This window comes from Xiphophorus couchianus, chromosome 3 (assembly GCF_001444195.1).
Source record: "Xiphophorus couchianus chromosome 3, X_couchianus-1.0, whole genome shotgun sequence".
NCBI classification, from domain to species: domain Eukaryota; kingdom Metazoa; phylum Chordata; class Actinopteri; order Cyprinodontiformes; family Poeciliidae; genus Xiphophorus; species Xiphophorus couchianus.
The window spans coordinates 17,463,694-17,486,664 of NC_040230.1; the positions used below are offsets into that span (position 1 = coordinate 17,463,694).

The window sequence follows — 22,971 nt, forward strand, 5'->3', positions numbered from 1 at the left end:
TTAACATTATTTTGACTACTGCTATTGTGATCCCCAAGAACGTTTACTGTTATTTTGGCCCTCATGGCAAAACGTTTAGGCACCAATAGATTCACTCAAATTATTGATCTATGTTGCCACCCAGTGGCTGCTAAAATTCAATCGCTTGAATTTTTTGTTCTAAGAGGGGAGAATTAACTGGCCTGAGCATACAAATTAGGTGCACAGATTTTCCTTTTCATGAAAAAGAACATTTTCAGGTACGGAATTTTTAGTTAGTTTAATTTGGCTCGTTAGAAAACTGGAATGATGTCTTACAGCTTTTAAAATATGTAATAACATTTAAAAAATGTCCTGGTTATCCAGGATGATAAGCAGTTTTACATTGTTGCTATAGAACTCAAGCCACACTGTCTTTCCACTTAATCACAAAGATTTCATTTCACAGAGACTTGTAGGGTGTGAAAGGGTTATGCAGACACTTTATGCTTACCTTCACAGTAAAGGTAAGCATACAGTAAAGGTAAGTGCAAAGCAAAGGCTTTACTGCTTTCAAAAGCATTTGAAAGCAAGAAAGTCTTTAAATGCTAGTTAGAGTTATTTTTCTTTCAAAAGCATTTGAAAGCAGTTATAGCGGCTTTCCTGCTTTCAAATGTTTTATAATTGGGCAGCCTTTTGGACTTTTCCCCATGTAAACAGGACAACTGTATGCAAAACTGTTTAATGAGTAAAAAATGTCACTTTGAGTCTTTAATAGACCCATTTTAATATACAAAAATATTGTCTGCTTGTTACACAGGTATTATTTTACTATTTGATGTTAATACTTTAGTAGGAGGTATTTTGTTCATGTTTGTCCAAACACAACAAGAGAGCTTCTGAACCAATTCGATTTTTAAGAAGACGGGAGCACACAAACTGCAGCAGCACACAAACTGCAGCAGCACACAAACTGCAGCAGCACACAAATGCATCACTGAACAAAGTGATGCATTTGAGAAGATGATCTGTCATCCACACCCAAACTGAAGTCAACTTTAGATAACCTTTATTACAGGCTAATCTTAAAGAGGTGTTGCTTCACATGCAGGTATTTGCTAAAGTAGCATGAACCTCGAACTTTTGCATTTGCTGTTATATCCACAAACATCTGTTTGTGTTATTGATATTTTTATCTCGTGGACCAACACAAAGTTGGGAATAATTGGAAAAAGAAAATAAATGCAGACATGGTTGTCATTTATTTTTTAATTACAACTGCCAGGATAAAAAAGTGTGGGTCGAGCATTTGTATACAACCCGTCTGACTTTATGCTTTGTAGACTCACAAGGCAATTTTAGCTTCAAATGGTTAACAACATATTTCTAGTTCAGGGTTGAACTGACCTTTTTCTCTTTCTTCTTTGCAAACAAACTCTTTAAAAGTCAACAGTCACAACGTTGATGTAGCTCTGGCTGTATGCTTAGAGTTATTGCCCTGGTGGAAAGAGAACATCCGCCCCAATCTTTAGCAGCTGGTCTTCCTTCAGGATTTATTTATCTTGATCAATCCAATCTTCTCATTATCTCTGACCAGATTGTCCATCCTTGCAGGAACAAAAAGATGATGCCTTCACCTTGTTTTACATTGGTTACGGTTTGTTCATAGTGATGCTCAGAGTAATTTTTCTTCGGCAGAAATAACAGCGTGCCTCTAGGGCAGTAATTCCATCCATACTTTGGATGTTTTCCCTAAGCTGACTGAGGCAAACTTTCTTTTTGCCACTCGTCCATGAAGCCCAAATTTGTGGACTAAACATCTAGTAGTGGTAAGGTGGCTGTTTATATACTGAGATCAAATTACACAAACATGGGCTCTTTTTATTAATAAGTTGACTACTGAGGGTTAACAAGTTGTACTGGATTTTATTGACTGGTATCAGGGTACAGAGATCTAAATATAACTTGAGAACAAAAAACAAACAAACAACAAACTTGTTTTTATCTTTCTCCAACACAGTACATTGTATTGGCCTGTTACATAAAATAACTTAAGATTTGTGGCTACAATGTAATAAAATGAGCAAAGGGGAAAGTTTAAGGTTTATGCATTCTTTACAAGGCACTATAAAGAATGACTAACTGCACTTAGTCATCCTGCAGTCTTGAACAACAAACAAATAACTTGACAAATAACAGGAAAGAATAATATTTTATTACTCTTTTATGAACATTGATTTGGACATTATTTTAACTCCAAACCCAGTGTCAAGATGGTGCAATGGATAATGTGGGAACAAGTGATTGGAATTAATGTTGGCTACCGATGCTCATATATTATTGTACAGTCATTCAGAGTAATAGCTAAAACGTAATCACTTTATGAGACATGAAGACACCCTCAGCACAGTGAGAATATAAAGATCATTTCAACAGTTGTTGCATATCCTTACAAAACAGCAATGCAAATGCAAAAATTAAATTAAATAAAAACAATAGAAGTACAACTAGTAAGGCATTAGGCGAATAAACATGTGTGCACACAATCACTGAAATATCAAGGCTCGTTTTTCTCCGAGGTAGAGAATGTCCATTATAAGACACAACCTTAAGTGACTAAGTAATTCAACATTTTCAAGCTGGAATTATGGAAAAAATGACATTTTCTTTCATTGATTTTACCAAGTTTCTTCCCTTTTCTGAGAAGCCATAACATAAAAGATGCAGAAATGTGGGCAAAGGTTTCAACATCAGCATTCCCTCCCAATGGTTCCATGAACAGATTTGCGCAACACAGATAAGCACTTGTTATTAAGGCAATAATTTGAATGGACTGCAATATAGAAAACAGCAAGTTGATGGGTAGGAGTGGGCTACAGACATCGCCAGAACCAGCCTGGGTCACAGTGGAGGCTGTGTGGGTAGAAACTGTGGGTTCTGAGGTCACCACAGAGTTGGAAACTCGATGTGGGAGAAGCCGGGGTCCCTCCTCAGCTCCCAGTAAGTGTTGTTGCTGACCCAGGCGTCCTCCTTTGACTTCCTGTGGAGATAACGTCCCAATCAGAGCCGCATAAACATGATGACGATGACAAAGTTATCTCACAACCTTTTAGTTACTGTGACATGATGCATGTAGGACAGAAGAGACAATAATTGTAACCCTGCAAGGGATTTTATTTCTTTTAGATTCTGTACCCAAAGGGAGTCAGCATTTTTTTGTGTGGATGATTTACGTATGTTCTATGCATTGAGATGGTTCAAACTGTTGATCTTAGTTCAAACGTACTGTTCCGGTGAAAAGTTTGCATACACTCATTGCCGACATTCATATTGATTTGGGGCTTATGTTGTTTTGGGTTTTTAGAACATTTTCAAAAAGAAATTGTTACATTTCATGAGATTTTAAAACTTTACATATAGCGCAACATATATACACCCAGGCTAATATGTTTTTAAATGTTACTAAGCAAGATGCAGAGAAGCCACACATTTTTATTAACCACCAAAAAGATTCTGGCATTATTCTGGTTATCTAATTTATTTTAAATCTGGTGGTTCCTTTGCACTGACCAAGCATCTAGCTGTATCCTTCATCCATTCCAAATCCAGTTTTGATGTGTTTTTGCCCTGCTGGGACACACAACTGGGTCAGTTTTATCCTTCTATCTGTTGATTCGGGGTAAAGTTGGCATTTGTTAGATCTCAGAGAGTTAGATCTCTCCATTACTCCACCACTCTGTACAACCCACTAGTGTTACTAGAATCAAACAACCCCAACATGAGACTCATCCACAAATTTAAATAGAAATAATTTCCTTTTGTCATTGTGACCAAACAGCTAAATCTTGTATTGTCTGTTCACAAAACACTTTCCCTGAATACATCTGGTTTTTGTTTCAGTTCACTGCTCTCTGAGTCTTAGCAGTTTGTGGCATCTTCATGAACATACCACACCCAATTAATTTGCTTTTCTCTGAGGGTGACAGTTTGGATCAGATTATTAAACCTGAGTGTTTCAATAGGACAATAATCCCAAAAACTAATTTAGATTAATCAGTCTAACGTGAAGCTGCTGAAATGGTCTTCCCAAAGCCCCAATCTTCTCATTGTGAAGCATTAATAGACTAAATATAAACGCCAGATCTGTGCTAGGAAAACTAAAAATTTTAATGGTCTCTATAATATCGTGGCCAAGCCTCAAGCCTTCTCTTCCACTAAAAAGTGATAGCTCACATCTGTTTTAATGAATGGTTTCATTTACTGGTGTACACTTTGGCTTTTGGGACAAAAACCTTTCTTTCAAGCATTCTAAGCATGTTATACTTTTGTGGTTTGGAATAATTATTTTCTGTATTTGTATTTAACCCAGTGGCGACTCCAAAGGTGCTGTAGCTCCCTCCAATGAAGACACAGAATCCCCAAGAAAATAAGAAAATAATAATAATAATAATAATTTCTATCTGATGACATGTTTTACAAATTTTGATTGTGATTAAATCCCAATATCCCAAACAAACGTAACAACAAAAAAGGACAATGGCAAATTGTAATGAGCTTCATTTCACATCCTGTAAACCAGTGGGTGGGAGAGCTGGACTGTTTGGCGATTATTCAGATGGAACGACCAATTCTGCAAAAGAATATCCACCGTGTCTGTCTGAGTCGCAACAGAGAAGTTTCAGAAAAAATGATCTAAAAACACATTCTGCTTCTGTTGCATCACTGCAGTCAGTCAGGAGCTCCTAGCAACATGCTGCAGAGCAAGTAAGGGTGAAGGTCTCTTATATATCATGCAGCATTACAATCCCATCTCACATTTTCAGACTTCAATAAGTTGATATCTGTGTGTATCACATTTCCGGTTAATCAAAGAGCTGTAAACTTATGTTTGCTTTGTTGGAAAAAACTTGAGACAACAATGACAGTTGAACCACTGACCTGGGAAAAAAATCTCCAGGACCCTATATCAAGACAGAATTGTTTAGCGCCTTCCTCCAGAACAACAACTATCCTTTCCTTTTGTGCACAGATCTGACACCAAGAGACTGTCACCTGACATTGAGTTTTGGTGTTGAAGACCAAGCTTGTTTCTAAATAAATGGGTTTCAGTCGTCTTATTTTGTATGGCATCACTGAAAAGCCAGAGATTGTCTATGTATTGTGCTTGGTGCTTTGTTGGTGACTCTAGTGTCTGTTGAATGTGTTGTAGAGAAATGTAGGGAGTCCTACTTCACAGTGCTCTCAAGAAAATGGCAAGCTCCCCTATAACACCTGCAGAAAACTGGTTTATGTTTGGTCAATGGTCCATAAAATACCTGAGTGGAATTCATTCATATGGACCTTTTTCATTTACTATTATCTGGTTAGTTACCTGCATTATTAAGGCCTTTTTACTTGATGACAAATGTTGACTGAAAACAAAATGAAACACCAGCATTACCACTGTGTTATTAAACCATTCCATCTCACAAGTGAATCTAAGTAGCATCTTGGTTTAGGTTTCACTAATAGAAATATGCATCTACCCTTTATTGCTCAAAATAATCTATTCAGCACAGAACACACTAAAAAAGGGGGAAAGGAGAATAATGAAAGTTTTTCACTTGAACTGTAAGTGTATCTACTCATGCTACCTGAAGAATTTAGGCTGATGTGACACATTGTTCTCCTCCAGGATTCTCCGTCTGTCTCTCTGCAGCTGTTCAATCCTTTGCTTTTGTTCTTCTGCTGCTTCCAAGTTCCCCTCCTCCAGCAGTCTGCCAGAGACACACGCTTTCATTATGCAAACGTGGTTCAACATTTATGTTCAATTTTCAGATTTAATCTCCACTCTGATGTTTTGTTTGGGACTCATTACCGTAAGATAATTTAATAATATAACCAGAGAACCAATCATGCGGAGGGGCAGAGTTAGAGACGTTTTTTTTATTTTTTATTTTGATGGCTAAATCATGAATGTTTCTTCTTCTTGTGCTGCCTGAGGATAGAGGTGTTACACCTGAAGCACCCATATTTAAATGTGAGCTAAAATTAGCCCGCTCAACCTGCCTGCTATTTTTATCGGTTTTGCTGTGGTTATTTTTGAGTATGTGTTGAAGAAGATCACACTTTTTTGACTCACAAGAGCCTGTGATTCCGAGTCCTGATTGTCAAATTACATTATTATCTTTCGAGCATTTAAAGATACCTTTTTAAACTTTTCTTAGTGAAATATTATTAAATTGTTCTTTTATGTCAGTAATTAAATTAAAAAATATAATATATACTCACTTTTATTAAGTTAAAGGTAAGTTTGAAGCATTTTTGTCTGTAAACATTATTGGGGACAGCAAGTGAAAATCTAAAATTAAAAATTATTTTCACAAAAATTTGAATGTTACATCTAAAAGGATATTTGATATAAAAATGATCACCTATAAAAAGGTTTTTCCATATGCTGTAAGGCAAAGACAATTCAAAGTGCTAGTACAAGGAAGTTAAAAACAGCATATAAAAAGAAAAAGCATATCAAACAGATTTAAAATGAGACAGACTAAGTTTAAACAAGACGGTTTTTTCCATTTGCCGTACAACATGTGCCCTTAACGTCGTTATTAATAATGGAAATCTCACACTTAATCTCAAGCCACCTGGATTCTGTGCTTTCTCCAAACTCTGTGACCTGGATTTACCCCCCACAAAAGGCAAATTTCCTCGTCTGAAAAGAGGTCTACGAAGCAGCTTAAACGTTGACTCTGACTTTATACAAGAACAACAAATGTAGCTCATGTCCTCGACACGTCTGCTTATGGCAGCTTCTAAAGTATTGACCCAACTTTGACAAAATCTTAGGCTAGTTTTGCTTTACAATCCCTCAAAACCACAGTTATCTTTTTAGTTTGCACACATTTTCAACCAAACGTTTTCCTTCCATTCAACCTCTCATTAATATGATTAATACAGCGTAGTAAGTCTTTACTAGATGTCTTTAGCAGAGACCTTTTGTCTTTGATAAAGACAAAGATAAACATGATCTTTAACAATAACCATTTATGGCAGTCAGTCTGTTTAATAGTGTAAACAATAACATAGTCATTTAATAATATTTCTGTATTAAGTCTCCTTTTATTTGTGTTTTGTAGAATTCAAATTCTAATAGAAACTGAATTTTAGGTTAAGATTAGCTGCAAGACATTAAATTTGATAAAAGTAACTCTGAAATGCAACCGTATCTCATATTTAATTACTGCTAATATGCAGGCACATGCAAATCTTCTTTTCGCCTTTACCTCTGGTCCACTCGTAGTCTGGTGTCTGTAGGGGGCAGCAGCTGTTTCAAAGAGGGCTCCAGCTCATTTAGCTCAATTGCAAACTTTGTAAAGCCATAGTACTGCTCATAATTCATTGGCATCTGGCCTAGACAGAAATGAAATGAGACACATTAACCAGGAGAATTACTAGAAGAGCTGATTGCGCTCACTAATGGCAGACACATACTTGCCCTCCAGATGCAGGTAGCTGACGGCGGGTCTCCGCAGTAAACTGCTTCGTGCCACTTCCCAAACAGTCTGTGGATGACCTTTCCTTTGATATCCGTAATGGTTCCCTCCACCTCATTTACGCTCGAGTTCCAGTATCTGGCCTGTAAGAAAAAGCCCCAATAAGCGACGGCCGGGGGATGAATGAGAATGGACATCTCATGGTAATGTCCTCTTCCCGTCAGCAGATGATACCATTGTGTAAACAATCCTCCTCTCCTGCCCCCTCAAGTGTGTGTTTGAGTGGGGGTGAGTAGCAGCAGGGATAGAGTGTGTGAGATGAGAAATGAGGATGCATAATGAGTGCTGACATGTCTCGACTTGCTATCCTGCACAGCTTTAGGACGTCTTTCAAGTGGCACACGAAGGATCACCCTGCTCCTCTTATCAGGGTAGGCTGATGTATATCAGCAATTAAAAACATGCAGGGCAATGCAGACGACAGGCACCATCTGTGTGGCTAGTTCATAAACTAATGAAAGAGAAACAGAATTTACTCTAATACATTCAATTTACGAACAAACATATGATGAAAGCGAATGATTCTATAAATAATAATATTACGGTCTTAACCGGGATTATATTTTAGACTAGCAGAAGTGGCATCATTCCCAAAGCTTAGACGCTGTTGCAACACTATTATAGCATTGCATAATCAAATGGTTCTCTATAGAGAAAAATATATATTTTTTTATTTATTCATTTAAAACGATTGCAAGCAAAGCATATCAGTTTAACATGGAAAAAGGTTAAGAACTTGTATTCATTTTCTATGAATTACCATAGAAGTGATTTAGATGCTTAGTATTCTTTGACTGTAGCAAAGTTTTGTAAGTATGAGGAATTAAAGTTTTCCTTTGCTGTTAAATTTGAGAGGGAGGAGTACACTCACTAGCAAATTAAGAGCTTCTCATTTTTTATTCCGTTCTTTTCTGATGCACCGCCTGTACTGCAAATGAGGCATTCCACATCTATCCATCTTCCATCCGGCTGTCACTCATGAGAAAAACACTAAGATACTTCAGAGTCTCTGCTTGAGGCAGAAACTGACCCTGGACCTGGAGGGAGCAGTCAACCTTTTTCTGATTGACAACTGTGGCACTTAGACTTAAAGCCACTTAAAGCCACAAACCACTACAAGAGTAAGTTTTGAAAATGCAAAAAGAGCTTTGTAGAATTCTACAAATTGTATAATTTGTAGAATTACAAATTCTACAATTTGTAATTGTACTATACTAACAAAAATATATAACTTTTGTTAGTGAGATTATCCCTGACTGTTCCTGATTTTGTTCATTGTTCTACATTTCTTGTACTATTTGCAATATCTCATTTCACATTTAATTCTTGGGATTGCTTTCTAGTTTTATATAATCATTCTACTGATTTTTGGGGTCAATGTCCCAAGAACCAGATGTGCATGTGCGCATTCGACAACAGCCTCCATAACTGCTATTGAGAATATTCAGCATAATAAAGAGAAATTAAGTATTTTGAAGTGATTTATTAGTTGGCACAAAGGTGGATGACTATTTTGGAGTTGTTTTGAAACTTTCTATAAAAATTAAAATAATTAAAAGGAAACATTAGTTAAGCTGAATGTCTAATTTCTTATTTAATCAGGATGGCCATTCTTTCTTCCATCAGATTGTAAAAGCAAATGAGTTATTTTGTGTAAAAAAAACACACACACAAATGTTTTTCAAGTGGTTAACAATTAAAACACTAGGGTGATGACAAAAAAAAAAAAAATCACATTTATAACCTTTTGGACTGTAAACCATATTTGAACAAGCGTTTAGCTTTACACACAGATAGTAAAACAAAAACGTTCTTAATACATATTTATGTATTATCCTCTGGTACATCCGTTACCAGAGGAGTGTTAATGATAGTAATGAAAAAAAGTGCAAAAAAATGAAAAAAAGTGCATTCACTTTGAATGCTTTCAGTTGTTTCCATCACCTTGATAAAAGTGATCTTGCATTGGCAAACATCGCTGTTGGAGTTTCTGATTGAGATCTCCCCATAGTGCTCGATCCAGCGCTGACCACTAAGGATGTTGTGGATGCAGGACGTCACTTTGTTCCATTCATAGTGATCCCCAAATCTAAAGGGAGCAATCATAACAATTCTATTACAGCTGTCACTCTTGGACTCTTTTTGTACAAGAATGTCCACATACAGATTTGTAGCTATTTTCTATTTCTGTATGTATTGTAGGTGGCGAAATGGTTGTCTTAATTTATTTCTTGGGTATTTTGATCTATTGTAGACATTATTATACACATTTAGATGGAGATCACAGCTTTAAAAACCAATACATCTCCTAAACAAACCTAAATGCACTATGACTAATGGTCGAAGTGAAAATAAAGCAAAAACGTAGAGGAAAAATGCAAAGTCAGTACTGCATTAGGATTTATTGCAGGATTTTTCTTTTACTGTAGTTAGTGTTAGAGGGAGGATAAACAAAAGGTTGGGTCAGTGCTTGTTATAATCAGAGCAAACAGACTTACCTTGGCAGCGTGACATGAGTGGTACCCACAGGAACAATCTCCATTGATTTTCCCCAGAATTTGTTCTTGCATCTCACATCTAAAGAAAGCAGTTTAACAAATTACCATCGATCCTACGCAGGTTGGGAATGAATAAAAAGAAAAAAACAAACAGTATCCACATACCTTGCCAGAAGACAAAGTTTTTAGATTCTGCATGGCAAGCTGAAATAGGTGGGTGATGACTAACCTGACGTTGTAGAGAAAAACAACATTTATCTTTAATGTGTCACACACATAATATTGCTCATTCAGGTAGGACTGGTTGCCTCAGACTTCTCAGTCAGTCCACATATTGTGGTATGCAGAGCTGACAAATGAACCAAAAGCAATCCTACCTGCTCACCAACAAACCGAAAGCCTTTGTCTGGACGGTCGCATTCATACGTCTCTCCCAGAACAGGATTGAAAGGTTTTCCTCCAGTCCTGTAATAGCTGGACGCGCATCCGGACACAACAAATGTGGCGATATAAATCTACACAAACAGAAACCAGAACAGTTAGAAGTGTGTGTGTGTGGTGATCTTTATGTCAGACTCAAACCATCTTATGAATATTGTTCATCTTACCTTAGTATCCACTAACATTGGTGCAAAATGATTACCAGATAACATAATACTGCAATAAATACTGGAGCTGAAAAGTCACTGAAAGCCTGCTCCACCTCATTGTTTAAGGTCAGAACATGCACTCCTTCACTAACGCGACTTATAAACACTCCTTAGACAGTCTTAGTTGATGTCTCAGTGGATTTTTCTTTATGCGTTTGTTATGCTTTAACATAGATTTTCCTCATAGATTTTTTTAGTCTGCAATGCACAACATCTTGTGGCAGCCTACTCTCCATGTACTTGTATAATTTATCATGCTTTGTACAGCAGACTGAATATATTACTCCACGTACAATCAATTTCTTAAAATTATGCCTTAATGCATAATACTGTCAGCAGATTTTGGCTGTACTGGTCTCACACAAGAGAAGCAAATTTCAATATGTAAAGTTTCTTCCTTTAAAAATAAAACAAAAAACATACAAGAAATCCTTGGTAAAAAAATATTTACTGACCGACAAAGAATATTTAAAGTGAGCACTTTTTCTTAAAGGGACAGCCTTTGAGGACGCAGTGTCTCCTCAGAGCTTTAGTTTCCAAGCTGAGCCTCTGCCTCACCTTCAAACTAGCGCCAGCAGTTTGAAGGAGTTGCCGGCTAATTGCAAATCAGGTTTTGGAATTAACAAAAACCTGGAGGAACTGTGCATCTGCTGAGCTCATCACACCACACTAAATGATATCAAAGGCTTAACAGAGGAGCAATGTTGTGATGACTTCCTGAAGGAGGAGTGTCAGAAAGAAAAGGAATTTTTAAAAGAGACAGAAGCCCAATTTCAAGGCCTTAATTTACAAAGTCAAATTTCTTTTAAATCTTTTTTGATATGTGGAGTATTTTTTATAACAACTGAATGTAGTTATAATCAAGTAACTATGTTACAATCAGGTAACATAGTTATTTGATTGTGTTATAAAATGATATTATGTGCCTAGAAAACACATAATAGTGCCTTTTCTCAAATAAACAACACAAGACAAAAAACAAATCCCAAAGCAAAAGGGCAAACAGACAATTTTCTATCTCACCATTCGTTCAAAGGGGTCCTGTGTGATAGCAGCTCTGTCCAGCAGCTCGCTGTACTCCAGCTCCTCACAGAGTTTTTGCAGGGCATTGAGGGGCTCGTTAAGATGCACAGGCATCGTCACCTTGGATAAATCTTTGCCTATGTTGTTTCTGAGGATGTTCCACAGGCTGATTGTGTTGTTGGTAGGGCTGGGCGTGGGCAGACAGGATCTATGTGTACAAAGGACAGAGCCCTCTTCCACAGAACCTGCATTGGAAGAATAAGATGGATAAGCTTGTAGGCGAGAGGCTTTCAGAGAGGGAAAAGCCATTTACCAAATTTATCTTTGGACCTGCATGGCGAAAATTACCTGAGTTAGGTCTTTCACTCTCTGTCTCGTTGCTGAAATTGTCCATCGAAATGTTGTCACTAATGTCACTGATGTATGAGTCATCATCTGACACCTAAAGAAAAGGACATGGGGACTTCAGCTAGTAGACAACTGACATACTTGCACAAAGGATGTGGACAGGTCTCTTTCAACATCCTGTCATGTCAGCACTGGTTTTAATAAGTTGAGATAAAGGCTCTCTGAGCACACAGAGACAGAGCTGCACCTCGCCTCGCTGTATTTTTAGATGAAAGTAATTAACCTCTATTTTCACATTTCTGCCGCTCAAACTGCCAGGCCATTTGTCATGAAGTATGAAGAGAAGATTCAAGGTTAGAAAAAATGTAAATGCATTGATGCTTATTGAAATCCTACATTTTCCTCTATGTAATATAACCACTAATTGGCAAATACTGCTTTAAAATGTAGTGTTGAAGTAGTGTTTTGTGAGAATCCCTTCAAATGTTAAAATTCTGTATATTTATTTTTCTTTGCAAATCTTTAAGTTGTTGCTGAAGACTTGCTGCAACACAGCGAGATATTTCTGTAAACAATAAAAAACGTCTCTGAATGCCAAAAGTAATCCTCATTTCATTACCCAGCTCTGACTGTCAGGCAACACTACACGGGATTCTTTAGTTTACCAACCAAACTTACCTCATTTTCAGAGGAGCTAGCTGACAAGAGAACCTCTTGTGCGTCAAAGAACTCTGACAAAGACTCTGCAATTGAAGCTCTGCTCTCATTGGAAACTTGGTGCACAAGAGGATGAGGGTCTTCTGCTGAGTCCTGCTTCTGAAAGGAGCAACAGTCATACTGTAGTCACAATAAGAATGAGAAAAAAGCAAATCAAAGCTCCAATTGCTTAGAATACACAGCACCTTCCACATTGATTGACACTTCTGGTAAACCTTGTAAAACAGATTCATCTTCTACTGCAGCAGCAGAACCTCACTCTAGATGTTTGATAAAAGTACTACCTTCATGTTAAAAAATTATTTCCTTCATGACATTTTTAAAATGCTACTGGGACTTCAGCTGAAACCATTTAGTCAGATTAGACCAGGAAATTTCATAAACAACCACTTAGCTTGTGTTAAAAAAGGATGAGCAGGACAATAATTACCGTACATCAACTTCACATCTTAACCAAGGGTACCAGTAAATATGGAAGGTCCTGTCTTACAGTAAATATGTAAAAAGATATACTTCTGGCATGCAGGATACTGAAAAACACTGATATCAAGCATTGTCTATCACAACATGCTCCATGATATGATTGGATTTCTTCTTTGGAATAAAATAGAAAAAAATATTAAGCAAAAGTTGAAGGTTGACACAAAAAAACATGGAGTTTTACTAACAGAAATGGTTAGTAAAACTATAATGAAAATTTAGTTTCACAGATTTCTTTTTGCAGGGAAGTGGAGCTTTGGTGCTGCATCTCAAAGGTCTCACAAGAGTTTTGTCTCATTTCAGAACTTTTAATGATCCGTGGGAGCAACATTATTGCACCTTTTCTCTTTTTAATGAAAGAAATTAAATAAGATTGTTAAAAATTCATGTTCTTAACACGATCATATCATCTATGTGGTCTGACTCATTTTCTTTTTGGTCACTTCTGGACATTATAATACACTTTGCCACACTTTTCTCACTAGCATTTTAATGTATTTATTTAGCTGTTTTTTAAACGTATACTTTACATTTTATAAAGGTTTAGAGGTATGTAAGGTTTTGTGAGGTGGGGTGTGCAGGGGTGTGTGTGAGTGTATTAGATTGTACTGTATGTGTGTCTACTGCATTGTTGTCAGTCTGTACACTGTGAGTTACTGTAAATAAGAGCAAATTCCTTGTATGCGTGAACATACTTGGCAAAAAAAAGCTTGATTCTGATTCTAGACAACAATAGGTAAAGTATTTTTTGAATGAAATGGCCTGAATTTAATATATACAGAGGTGAGGAAGGATAATGAGAATAGATCTGTATTACCCTGCATTATTTCTAAAACTGGTTAATTAACCTGGACTTAATCCCAAAAGGTGTTCTCATTTCCTTTTGTTCTTTCAATAATTTTCAAGGGATACAATGAACAGAATCAGCTCCCACTGTCTGCATACCTGATTAAACAACAAAAGGGTTTACTTTAGTAGACAATGGGGAGTTTGAGGTCTTTTTCCAAGCTGCAATGATGTGTACAGAGGGGGAAAAAAAGAAACTTAACATACAACTTATGTTCTTTATTCTTATTGCTGAGTGTAAGGAGTGGAGAGGGACTTCACTGATATGGGTGAAACTCAAAAAAGGGATAGTAGTAATAATAATGGGATGGGGTAGAAACCAAGTCACTGCATTCCTGCACCCACCTGCACAGGGGCAGGGAGATTTATTAGTGTGGGCTCTACGATCTGGGACTCGGCATGAATCTTGTTCAGGCGCTCTCTCAGCTCAGAGTTCTGCGCTAAAGCCTGGAAAAATAATCGGTGTAAACAACGTTTATGCACACACACCCAATCCAAACTATGTCGAAAACAGTAGAAAACAAACTGGTTTCCAACATGTCATTTTTGTTTAATTTGCAGATCTATTACACTCTACTGGTTTAAAACAGATGTGAAGGGATCAGGGGGAAAAAAAAGTTGGCACAATAAACACCAACATTTTAATGTGGCCAATAAACAAAGACATTCCTTACCCCACCTCAGAATTTATTTGTGCTTTGTGCCAACACATTTACTCACTGAGTGTGTGCCAATAAATGTGTGATGCTATAAACAGAAAACAGAAAAAGCCTCCAGGTGGGAGGCAGCAGCCACGGGACACAATAATGTTGAATGTGGTCTTATTTGGGTGGGCAGACATCATACTAGGAGGCTGTACAGTAATCCCGCTAAAATGCTCATCAATGTGTCACGTCTAACAGGAGGTGTGGGAGGACATGCAGTGTGAGGAGGGGGGTGTGTGAAAGAGGGTGAAACACCTAAGCCACTTCCGCTGGCTGAGAGAGTGCATGAGCAACCGCTGCTTCACCTACCGCTGCCAGGGTGTTCTTCAGATTGACGACTTGGGGTGAGGTTGGGGGATATGAGTCGTGATCCAGACACTGCTTCAGTCTCTCCCTCTCTGATGTTAGCGAGCTCAGTACTGATTTCATGGTTGTGTGCACTGAAGCAATGAGAAAAGATTCAAACATTAACCCCTTTTGATATGATCTCATAACTGTGTACATCTAATGTATTTGAACATAATAGGCAGTCACTTAATTATGGTTAAACAGGAAGACTGGATTATTTTCTTCAGTTAAACCCGGTGTCTCACCATGTAACTCCCCACTGTGCAGGGTATTTTTGGCTGAAGAACATGACTTGGGCACTCATTCAACAGTCTGCTAACTGACTTTGCAAAACAAAGAATAATGATGCATGAGGTTAGTGACTACTTGTTGGACGGAGTAATCCTTTCCTCGAACAATCTTGAGTTGTCAAATTTATGTTATGTTGTAAATTTCTCCTTTTATTAATATTTTTAATGTATCAATCATTATATTACGACCACCTGCCTAATACAAACCCAATACACACCTCTCTTGGACACCCCTATGTAAGACAAGGCTGTACTTTTGGTTTCGACCGACTCTGAAATCCTTCTTGTAATGAAACCACTGTTTCATAATAATTAAACTGTGGTTCTGCTGTCTGACCATCTTGGTAAAACCTTTTTTTTTTACCCCTCCTGGGGGTCTTTTTGTGGGCTCTAGTGTCCCTTTTACGAAAGTAGGCTGACAGGAATGGGGAAGTAGAGGAGGGAAGACATGCGGCAAATGTTGCCGGGTCCGGGAGTCGAACCCGCGACGGCCGCGTCGAGGACTCAAGGCCTCCAAATATGGGTCGCGCTAACCACTACGCCACCACGGCACGCCCTTGGTAAAACCTTTAAAAAATATTGCTAAACTTCTTCACCAAACACTGTACAGGTAACCAACCTGGCAGTCATGCTGAACGGGTCCCATCATATTACATCACTTTCAATAAATAGTGGTGATAGTGAAAGATCAAAGCTGAGGGATGCTCACAGCACAATGAAAAATCAATTCTTGTTCAAACTTGATAAAATGATAAATAAGTACCACATATATGATTATGTCTGTTTTAAATTTGTTGCAAAAAATATATTTGGTATATCATCCTTTAACAGATTACATTCCTATTCTTAAAACCATCAAGACCAGTATTGCATTTTGTTTTTAAATATACAGCTGTGTGCTATAAAATTAATGCTTCTCAATTTAGAATGAACTACAAAACATACCTTAGTTTAATCAAATATGATTTTAAATTAAACCTCCTCCTTTGTATAAGCTTAAAGTAAATTTACAGTTTTTAGTCAATGTGTTGTACCTGTTATCAGCAAATGCTACCAATTTAAGTATCAATGATTGACTAGATATACAATTTCCGTAAAATAGATTTTTAGGGTGAACTATTTTCATAATTTTGGTGGAACAACATTTTTTTGTTGTATTTACAAAATACAACACTGGTTTTCAAAACTGTTTCTGAGAAAGATGAATCAATAGGCTTCTCTTGGAGAAATCTGTTCTGATTTATACCCCAGCATATTCATATTCATTTTCATATGCTAAGATGCTACTTGTAGTCCTCCTCTGAGACAGCGCAGCACTGCTGTTCAGCAGTAAATTTAATGAAACTGCCAAATTCAAGTGGTTGCTTCTCAAAGCAGTCATTGCACAAGGCAGGTCTCAGTGGATATTGTCTAACAGTTCTCACCTCTCCAACACAAAGCTTACAAATCACTGCCTCGCTTCAGCAGAAACTGACTCGAAAAGGATAGAAAGCAGACACGGCAATCAGCTATTTTTCCACATGATAGAAAAATGTAATTGTTTGCAAATAGAGGCTTGACTTAACTTTAAAAAAGATGAGGCTTTCATTTTAAACAGCAGCTACATTAAATCATGACGATAATAGAAAACGCTTTGTAAGCCACAGGGCACAGCGCATTTGCTGAATTAAAGAGGATAACAAGAGAGCAAAACTGCAGTAATATTATTTCAATATATTGTTACAAAGACTGCAGAAAGCTTGGCCTTAGGCAGGACTGAGCATTCTTGTAAAACGATATTCTGGTTTTGCAACCTAAGAGGTAAAAAAAATAAAAAAATAATAATAAAAATTTTTTATATATATATAAAATCAACATTTTATTTAACGTCAGGGGTCAGGATCCGATAGTAAACAAAAATCAGTTGAAATACCTATCATACAATAAAGAAATACAATTGTGATGCTAAAACAGTGGGAGAAGGTTCATTACTGCCATTGCATTACACTGATGTGTCAAACTTTGTGCTTAACTTTGACCAGTATCACTGAGGTCTGCAGGCATTTGGTCTGAGCCTATTTTCTAAAAAGTGGTTATTTGGTACAAGTATTCTTCATCTGACAGTTCTGCAGACAGAGAGAATAGATGCAGGGAAAGGCAGAGACCTGGAGTAGACACAGCACAGTGGCATCAAGGACTGTCAGCCTTTGTAGACGGACTGAATGCTCTACTCTCAGTGCACAAAGCAGTCCACATTTGGCCAATTTTAAATAAACAAGCTCCTTTGTATTCCGGCATTATTGTGTCCACGTGGCTGAACGCGGATCAGAGAAAGTTCTAAAGGAGAGAGTTGTCAGTAAGAACATTATAGACATTTATGTCCAAGATAAAAGTATGAGAACAGTTGAAAGCAGCTTCCCGCTCCTCTGACCATGACTGCCAATAGCATTAAAAAGTTTATGGGAGTACATGCAACCTCACCAGATGTGGATGAAAGTTGTAATGCAACTGGGATTGCTTTGTAGTTTTATATAAAGCAATTTTCATCATATGGATTTTCCATCCTAAAATATTCAAGTTGGGACCAAGGTCAAGGTAAATTGCTTCTAGCTACTGTCATGATTATCCCCTGAGATAGTGGACAGGACATTTCCTGGACTTTCTAGGCAGAAATGAATTATTTTAGACACATTAAATCCTAAATCCTTTCCAACATTATGGTTTTTTGTGGACCACCATTTTTTTTTTTACTAATACTAATAGTAGACTAATAGTAGTCTATTACCTTTCTCATATCTCAAACCAGTCTGTCCATTTTCCTCTGATCTCTGACACCAACAAGAAATTTTTATCAACACAGTTATGGCTCTGTGGATATTGTTTTCTTTGCTAAAACACTCTATGTAAACCTTAAAAATTGTTTTTCTGTGAAAAGCCTTGTATATAAATAATTTCTGAAATGTTGCACCACCAAAAACAACACCTCATTTAAAGTAATTTAAATCCTATATCTTCTCTATCCTGATGTCCAATTTTAACTCCAAAAATTGTCTTCAGCACATCCACATGTCAAAAGGTCAAAATGATGTGTAAATGGCTGATTTCTTATTTGCGTTAACAAGCAATTTTTAGCTGATGGCGGAATGATACCAAGTAACTTGTTCTTGTTTGCAAGAATCTTAAACAATTCATTAAAGCAGGGGCTTGGTGTATTTATTTTAAATCAAAAAGTCTTTAAATCCCTTCTTAGAAACCACAAACTTACATATGTAATTACTGAGGGGCACTATGCTAAAATTTGTGATGTCACCATGTACATGCTATGTTATTTAAAATACAAATGCAATATCCACTGTGACCTAGAATAAATTTAGAAGTTTATTTTAACAAGAAAGAAAAATTATGTTAATATTATATTGACTTTCAATCCAAAGATCTTCTTACTAAGACCAGACCACTAGCAGGACAAAACTAATAACCAAACCCAACAGGTACAGAAGACTGACTGATTTGGTAAAAGTGACCAAAGCACGTGACAATCTACAGCAAGCGTTCCTCAAGCATTTCTTCAAATAACCACTGTGAAATAAATCAACAGTTTTAACTCACAGTTAGTGGCAACACGGCAGAAGTCCTCCTGCAGCTTTGCTACGTCAAACTGTGAATCCAGGGATTCGGGGTCGACTTTGTCGTTTCCGAGTGCAGCGGTGGAGAGATTGGGGTTGGAGGCGTGAAGGCGGATCGAGCCAGAGGAGATGCAGCTGGGTACCTACAGTAATAGCAGGAGGAAAAGTGTTTTTATTTCACAAACTCACACCAGGAAAATATCAAGCTTGGCCACACTTTATTGTCATTCTGGCTACCTGCAGAGTTGTTTTGACATCTTTATTGTAGTTTTTATTGCGCCATTTTCTTTGAAGTCTCTTTTCTTTTTTGGGACTGTCCAATGTGGATGTCTAGTTAAGATAAAAAAAAAATCTAATGAGGATAAAGTTTACTTTTAAAAGAAAAAGACAGTTCCACAACCTTTGCAAAATGAAAAAGTCTTTATATTTGGCAGCAGATAACTTGACAAAATACAAGGAAGTTATTTTAAATACATTACGAGTCAAGGTATTTTGAATATGATTTACAGTACGAGTCATGCCGTATTGTAGTCATTCCAATTAGATCTGTTTTAAATGGTTAAAGTAAACAGTCTGACCTGTAGTGCTTGAATAGATGGAGCAGAATAAGTGCGGTGGAGGACTTCCATGCTCTGTATCAGGTGGTTCAGCTCCTGCAGGTAGGCCTCACACACTGCTAAGTCTAATAAAATGAAATAATAACAAAAACAACAAAACAGGACACCACTTTAGCATATGCTCTCTGGAAGATATTCACTGGTTTGGTTTATACCGCTTTTAAAAGTGGTATAAACGTGGTAAGTGTTTGGTATATCACTTTTGAAAACCCAAAAGTGGTAAAGAACAAAATATCTTTTCCAATAGGAACAATAGCATGTAACCAAACAAACCAACCAACCTTTAATGTACAATTTCAACACAACCTGCTTAATTTATTTTGGATGAGTTGGAAAAGTTTAGGAAGGTCAAGTGAAATGCACTCTTACCATTTATTGAGACACACAGAGCATTTTGATTGCTCACTTTTAACATTTGTAAACTATTGTTGGTGAGATATTCCATGTCTGACTTCCTGAAGGTTCTTTATATAGTGATCAATTATATGGATATTGAAGCTATTTCAATGCTCCTCAGATTAAATTATTGGTCATTTTTGCCACATTGAGTGTTACCTTCTTTCAGTCACAAACATTTTTACAATCCTTGAATTTATTGTTTCCTGACTTTGCAGACATGCTTAGTTTTTCGAAGAAGGACATCATTGTTCATGAAAAAAATTAAAGTCAAAACAAACAAAAACGATAGTGGAATATTAATAACAAGTCTGTGCTCACTGGATATTCTAGCAACGTTTTGGTATTGTGAAAACAAAAGCATTGCTAAGCAGCTTGAGATGTTTTCAAAAAAGTTCCTTAATTTATAAAATCATGTCTTCTCAATAAACAGTCTGCTTAGCTTCATAAAGCATGCCAACAGAATTATAATGACTGAAAACTAAGACGAACACTCCAGCTGTAATTACAGATTTCCTTTGTTCATTAACACCACTCAGTGAGTCTTATCTGATATGCAAGTCAGATTTTACATAAGCGTTATTAGTGTTAAAGACAATATGGGGAGTTTTAAGATGAAGTTGAACAGACTTCAAGATATATTGTTTGTGCAACATCTACACTGCACTAGCATAGGCATTAATCTCATACTGTTTTTGGCTTTTATTAAATTATTTGAACTTCTTTGTGAAAAAAATCATTTTATGAACAATTCCAACAAGCTATTGCTAAGAAGATTTAGAGGTACAAATGCTTGAGGTTACTGTGAATTATCTCTAATCCACAAAATCCTCAAAATTATACATACAGATAAAGTTTTACATACATCACCAATGTTATTTGGTTGAAACTCCTTTAGCAAAATGTACTATTTCTGAGATATCAAGCTTTTGGCATAATTCTGACTAGATGTTTAACTACGTTCCTTGCTGAAATGGTAGATTTTATTAATACTGATTGGTTTACTGGCACAACCACCGCTTTGCATTGTACTTGATTTGTCTGCATTTATCAATTATTGCAAACAATTTCTTGCACGGGGGAAAATAGATCAGATGGAGTGGTAGCAGTGACAAGCAAGATCTTATTTCATTTCACTGTACTTTCTTCCTTCTCTACAGTTTGCAACAGAATGCAAAAGGAACTGAGTTCATTCTGTTGAATTATTTACTAACTCAACACTAAGTTTAATCAGCCATTGTTAATACCACAAGACATAATAGTTACTAGACCAAAAGGAAACGGAGATATGAGCCATCAGAGCTTCAAAGCTGAGCATTAACTGAGTTGTTTCACCATCATTTGCATTTCAAAAACTGTGTTGACAGGCAGTAATTTTGTGGTGTTCTACTTAGCAGGGGAATTAGGAGCTTCTTTGAGTGTTACAGAGCTCACATAGGTTAGCGGTCACAGCCTCACCTTTAGAGCATTTGTCCATGTCATCTGATGACTGGAGCCAGGCAGCCACCTTTGCCTGGCTGTTGGAGCTCAAAGGGAATCCTGATGCAGGATGCACTGAGGACTGCCTCCGTATAGACAAGACCTGCAGCGGCAAGCAACCTCTAAATTACTGCACAAACAACTTTCTCTTATTAGTAAATCTTTCTCTACATTAAGTTGTCAATATAAGTCTAATTGTGTGCTATGTAGTGTTCAGGTGCACCTTCCTCAAGGAGGGTCCCTCAGCTATGCCAGGGGAGTTGGGGGAGGGGTACATGGGGTAGAAGAAGGCTTTCTCGTTGGCACACATGGCAATCTCATTCTGCCGATAGAGCCGATGGTGGCGCAGCTTGGAAACCCATTCGTCAAACAGCTCCTGTGACTTAATCTGCCATCAGAATTAAACACAAGATTAAGGAGTTGGAAACATCTGCAGGAAGTTATCAGCCCACATTTCCTCTCACAACCAAGACAATAAATTCATTTAAGTCTTGTTACCGTTAAGGAATCCAAAAGAAAAAAAAAGAAAGGAAACCATGCTGTTCTCCTGGGTGAGTTATTGTACTTATTGGCTTGCTGGTTTACCTTCAGGTGATAGATATTCTCCTCAGCGTCAAGATCAATACACTTGGCTTTCTTCTTAATGGCCATGACGGAGAGACCCACGTCAATGCAGCCATGCAGTTTCCCCTTCTCAACCTGTGAGGCAGCATCAGCACAAAATATCACAGTCATGTTTGATGGATTGTTACGCAAGCGCTGCAGGATGATGTCCAGTTTCAGAACGAAAGAGTAATCCCATTATTGGCTCATGGAGGCTGACTTACTGCCTGGTTTAACAAATGTGACTCTAGTAAAACACACATCATTCATTGCAATGATAAAGAGACTGAGAGGAACTTATGACTTTTGTGTGAAGGTTCTCATGTGTTTAAGAGAAGATTTACAGAGGGCAAAAAGTGTTCTTCACAGGATTACCTGTCCTTCAATTTTACCACATTTTGTCAGACATATTAATGAGTATTATTAAATTTTATGCATGTAAATATTCTGGATGTTTTATTTTTTGCTTCCTTGGAGAACAATAAACTTTGCTTTGAAAGTTTTTTAAGTCTCTTAACATGTGGCATACCAACACAAAGCACAACATCCTTTGGATGTAGAAGCAAAAGTGTAGACATGGTTTCAAAACTGATCAAAACTGAACATTGAAAAGTTGGGTGATATATTCATGTTTGATCAAGAAATTCTTCTGATATCCCAGAATGAAATCCAGGGCAAGCATTTACCTCTCTGAAATAAAATGCTTGCCCTTCAGAAGGCAAATGAATTTAATTAGATTTGGATTCTACCTACATAGGCAGTATGAACTTAGCCGTTTTATGGAGACCCCAGAGATTTTTTAGAGAACATTAAAGAACAAACACCATCATGAAGACAAAGGGAAAGGAAGCCTGGTGCTAGATCAAGTCGT

General features: G+C 37.1%; 1 protein-coding gene across 5 annotated transcripts in view; it reads right to left on the minus strand.

Annotated features, from left to right (window-relative positions):
• Positions 1–1,868: 1,868 nt before the first annotated feature.
• The window catches only part of osbpl3b (oxysterol binding protein-like 3b), a 41,034-nt gene continuing 19,931 nt past the window's right edge, over positions 1,869–22,971 (minus strand). For 3 of the 5 annotated variants that reach the window (XM_028013490.1, XM_028013489.1, XM_028013491.1), the window contains exons 5-23: positions 22,083–22,196; positions 21,721–21,885; positions 21,477–21,600; positions 19,584–19,687; positions 19,243–19,335; positions 18,989–19,148; positions 15,072–15,202; positions 14,404–14,505; positions 12,694–12,831; positions 12,016–12,109; positions 11,668–11,912; positions 10,372–10,509; positions 10,160–10,223; positions 9,995–10,073; positions 9,441–9,585; positions 7,435–7,579; positions 7,227–7,353; positions 5,592–5,714; positions 1,869–2,998 (exon numbers count right to left, since the gene is read on the minus strand). In XM_028013490.1, coding sequence (XP_027869291.1) covers positions 2,902–2,998; positions 5,592–5,714; positions 7,227–7,353; positions 7,435–7,579; positions 9,441–9,585; positions 9,995–10,073; positions 10,160–10,223; positions 10,372–10,509; positions 11,668–11,912; positions 12,016–12,109; positions 12,694–12,831; positions 14,404–14,505; positions 15,072–15,202; positions 18,989–19,148; positions 19,243–19,335; positions 19,584–19,687; positions 21,477–21,600; positions 21,721–21,885; positions 22,083–22,196 — 2,388 coding nt within the window. In that variant the 3' untranslated portion in view covers positions 1,869–2,901. Of the gene's footprint in view, positions 2,999–5,591; positions 5,715–7,226; positions 7,354–7,434; positions 7,580–9,440; positions 9,586–9,994; positions 10,074–10,159; positions 10,224–10,371; positions 10,510–11,667; positions 11,913–12,015; positions 12,110–12,693; positions 12,853–14,403; positions 14,506–15,071; positions 15,203–18,988; positions 19,149–19,242; positions 19,336–19,583; positions 19,688–21,476; positions 21,601–21,720; positions 21,886–22,082; positions 22,197–22,971 lie in introns of all 5 variants that reach the window. The other 2 variants (XM_028013493.1, XM_028013492.1) reach the window with 2 other exon arrangements.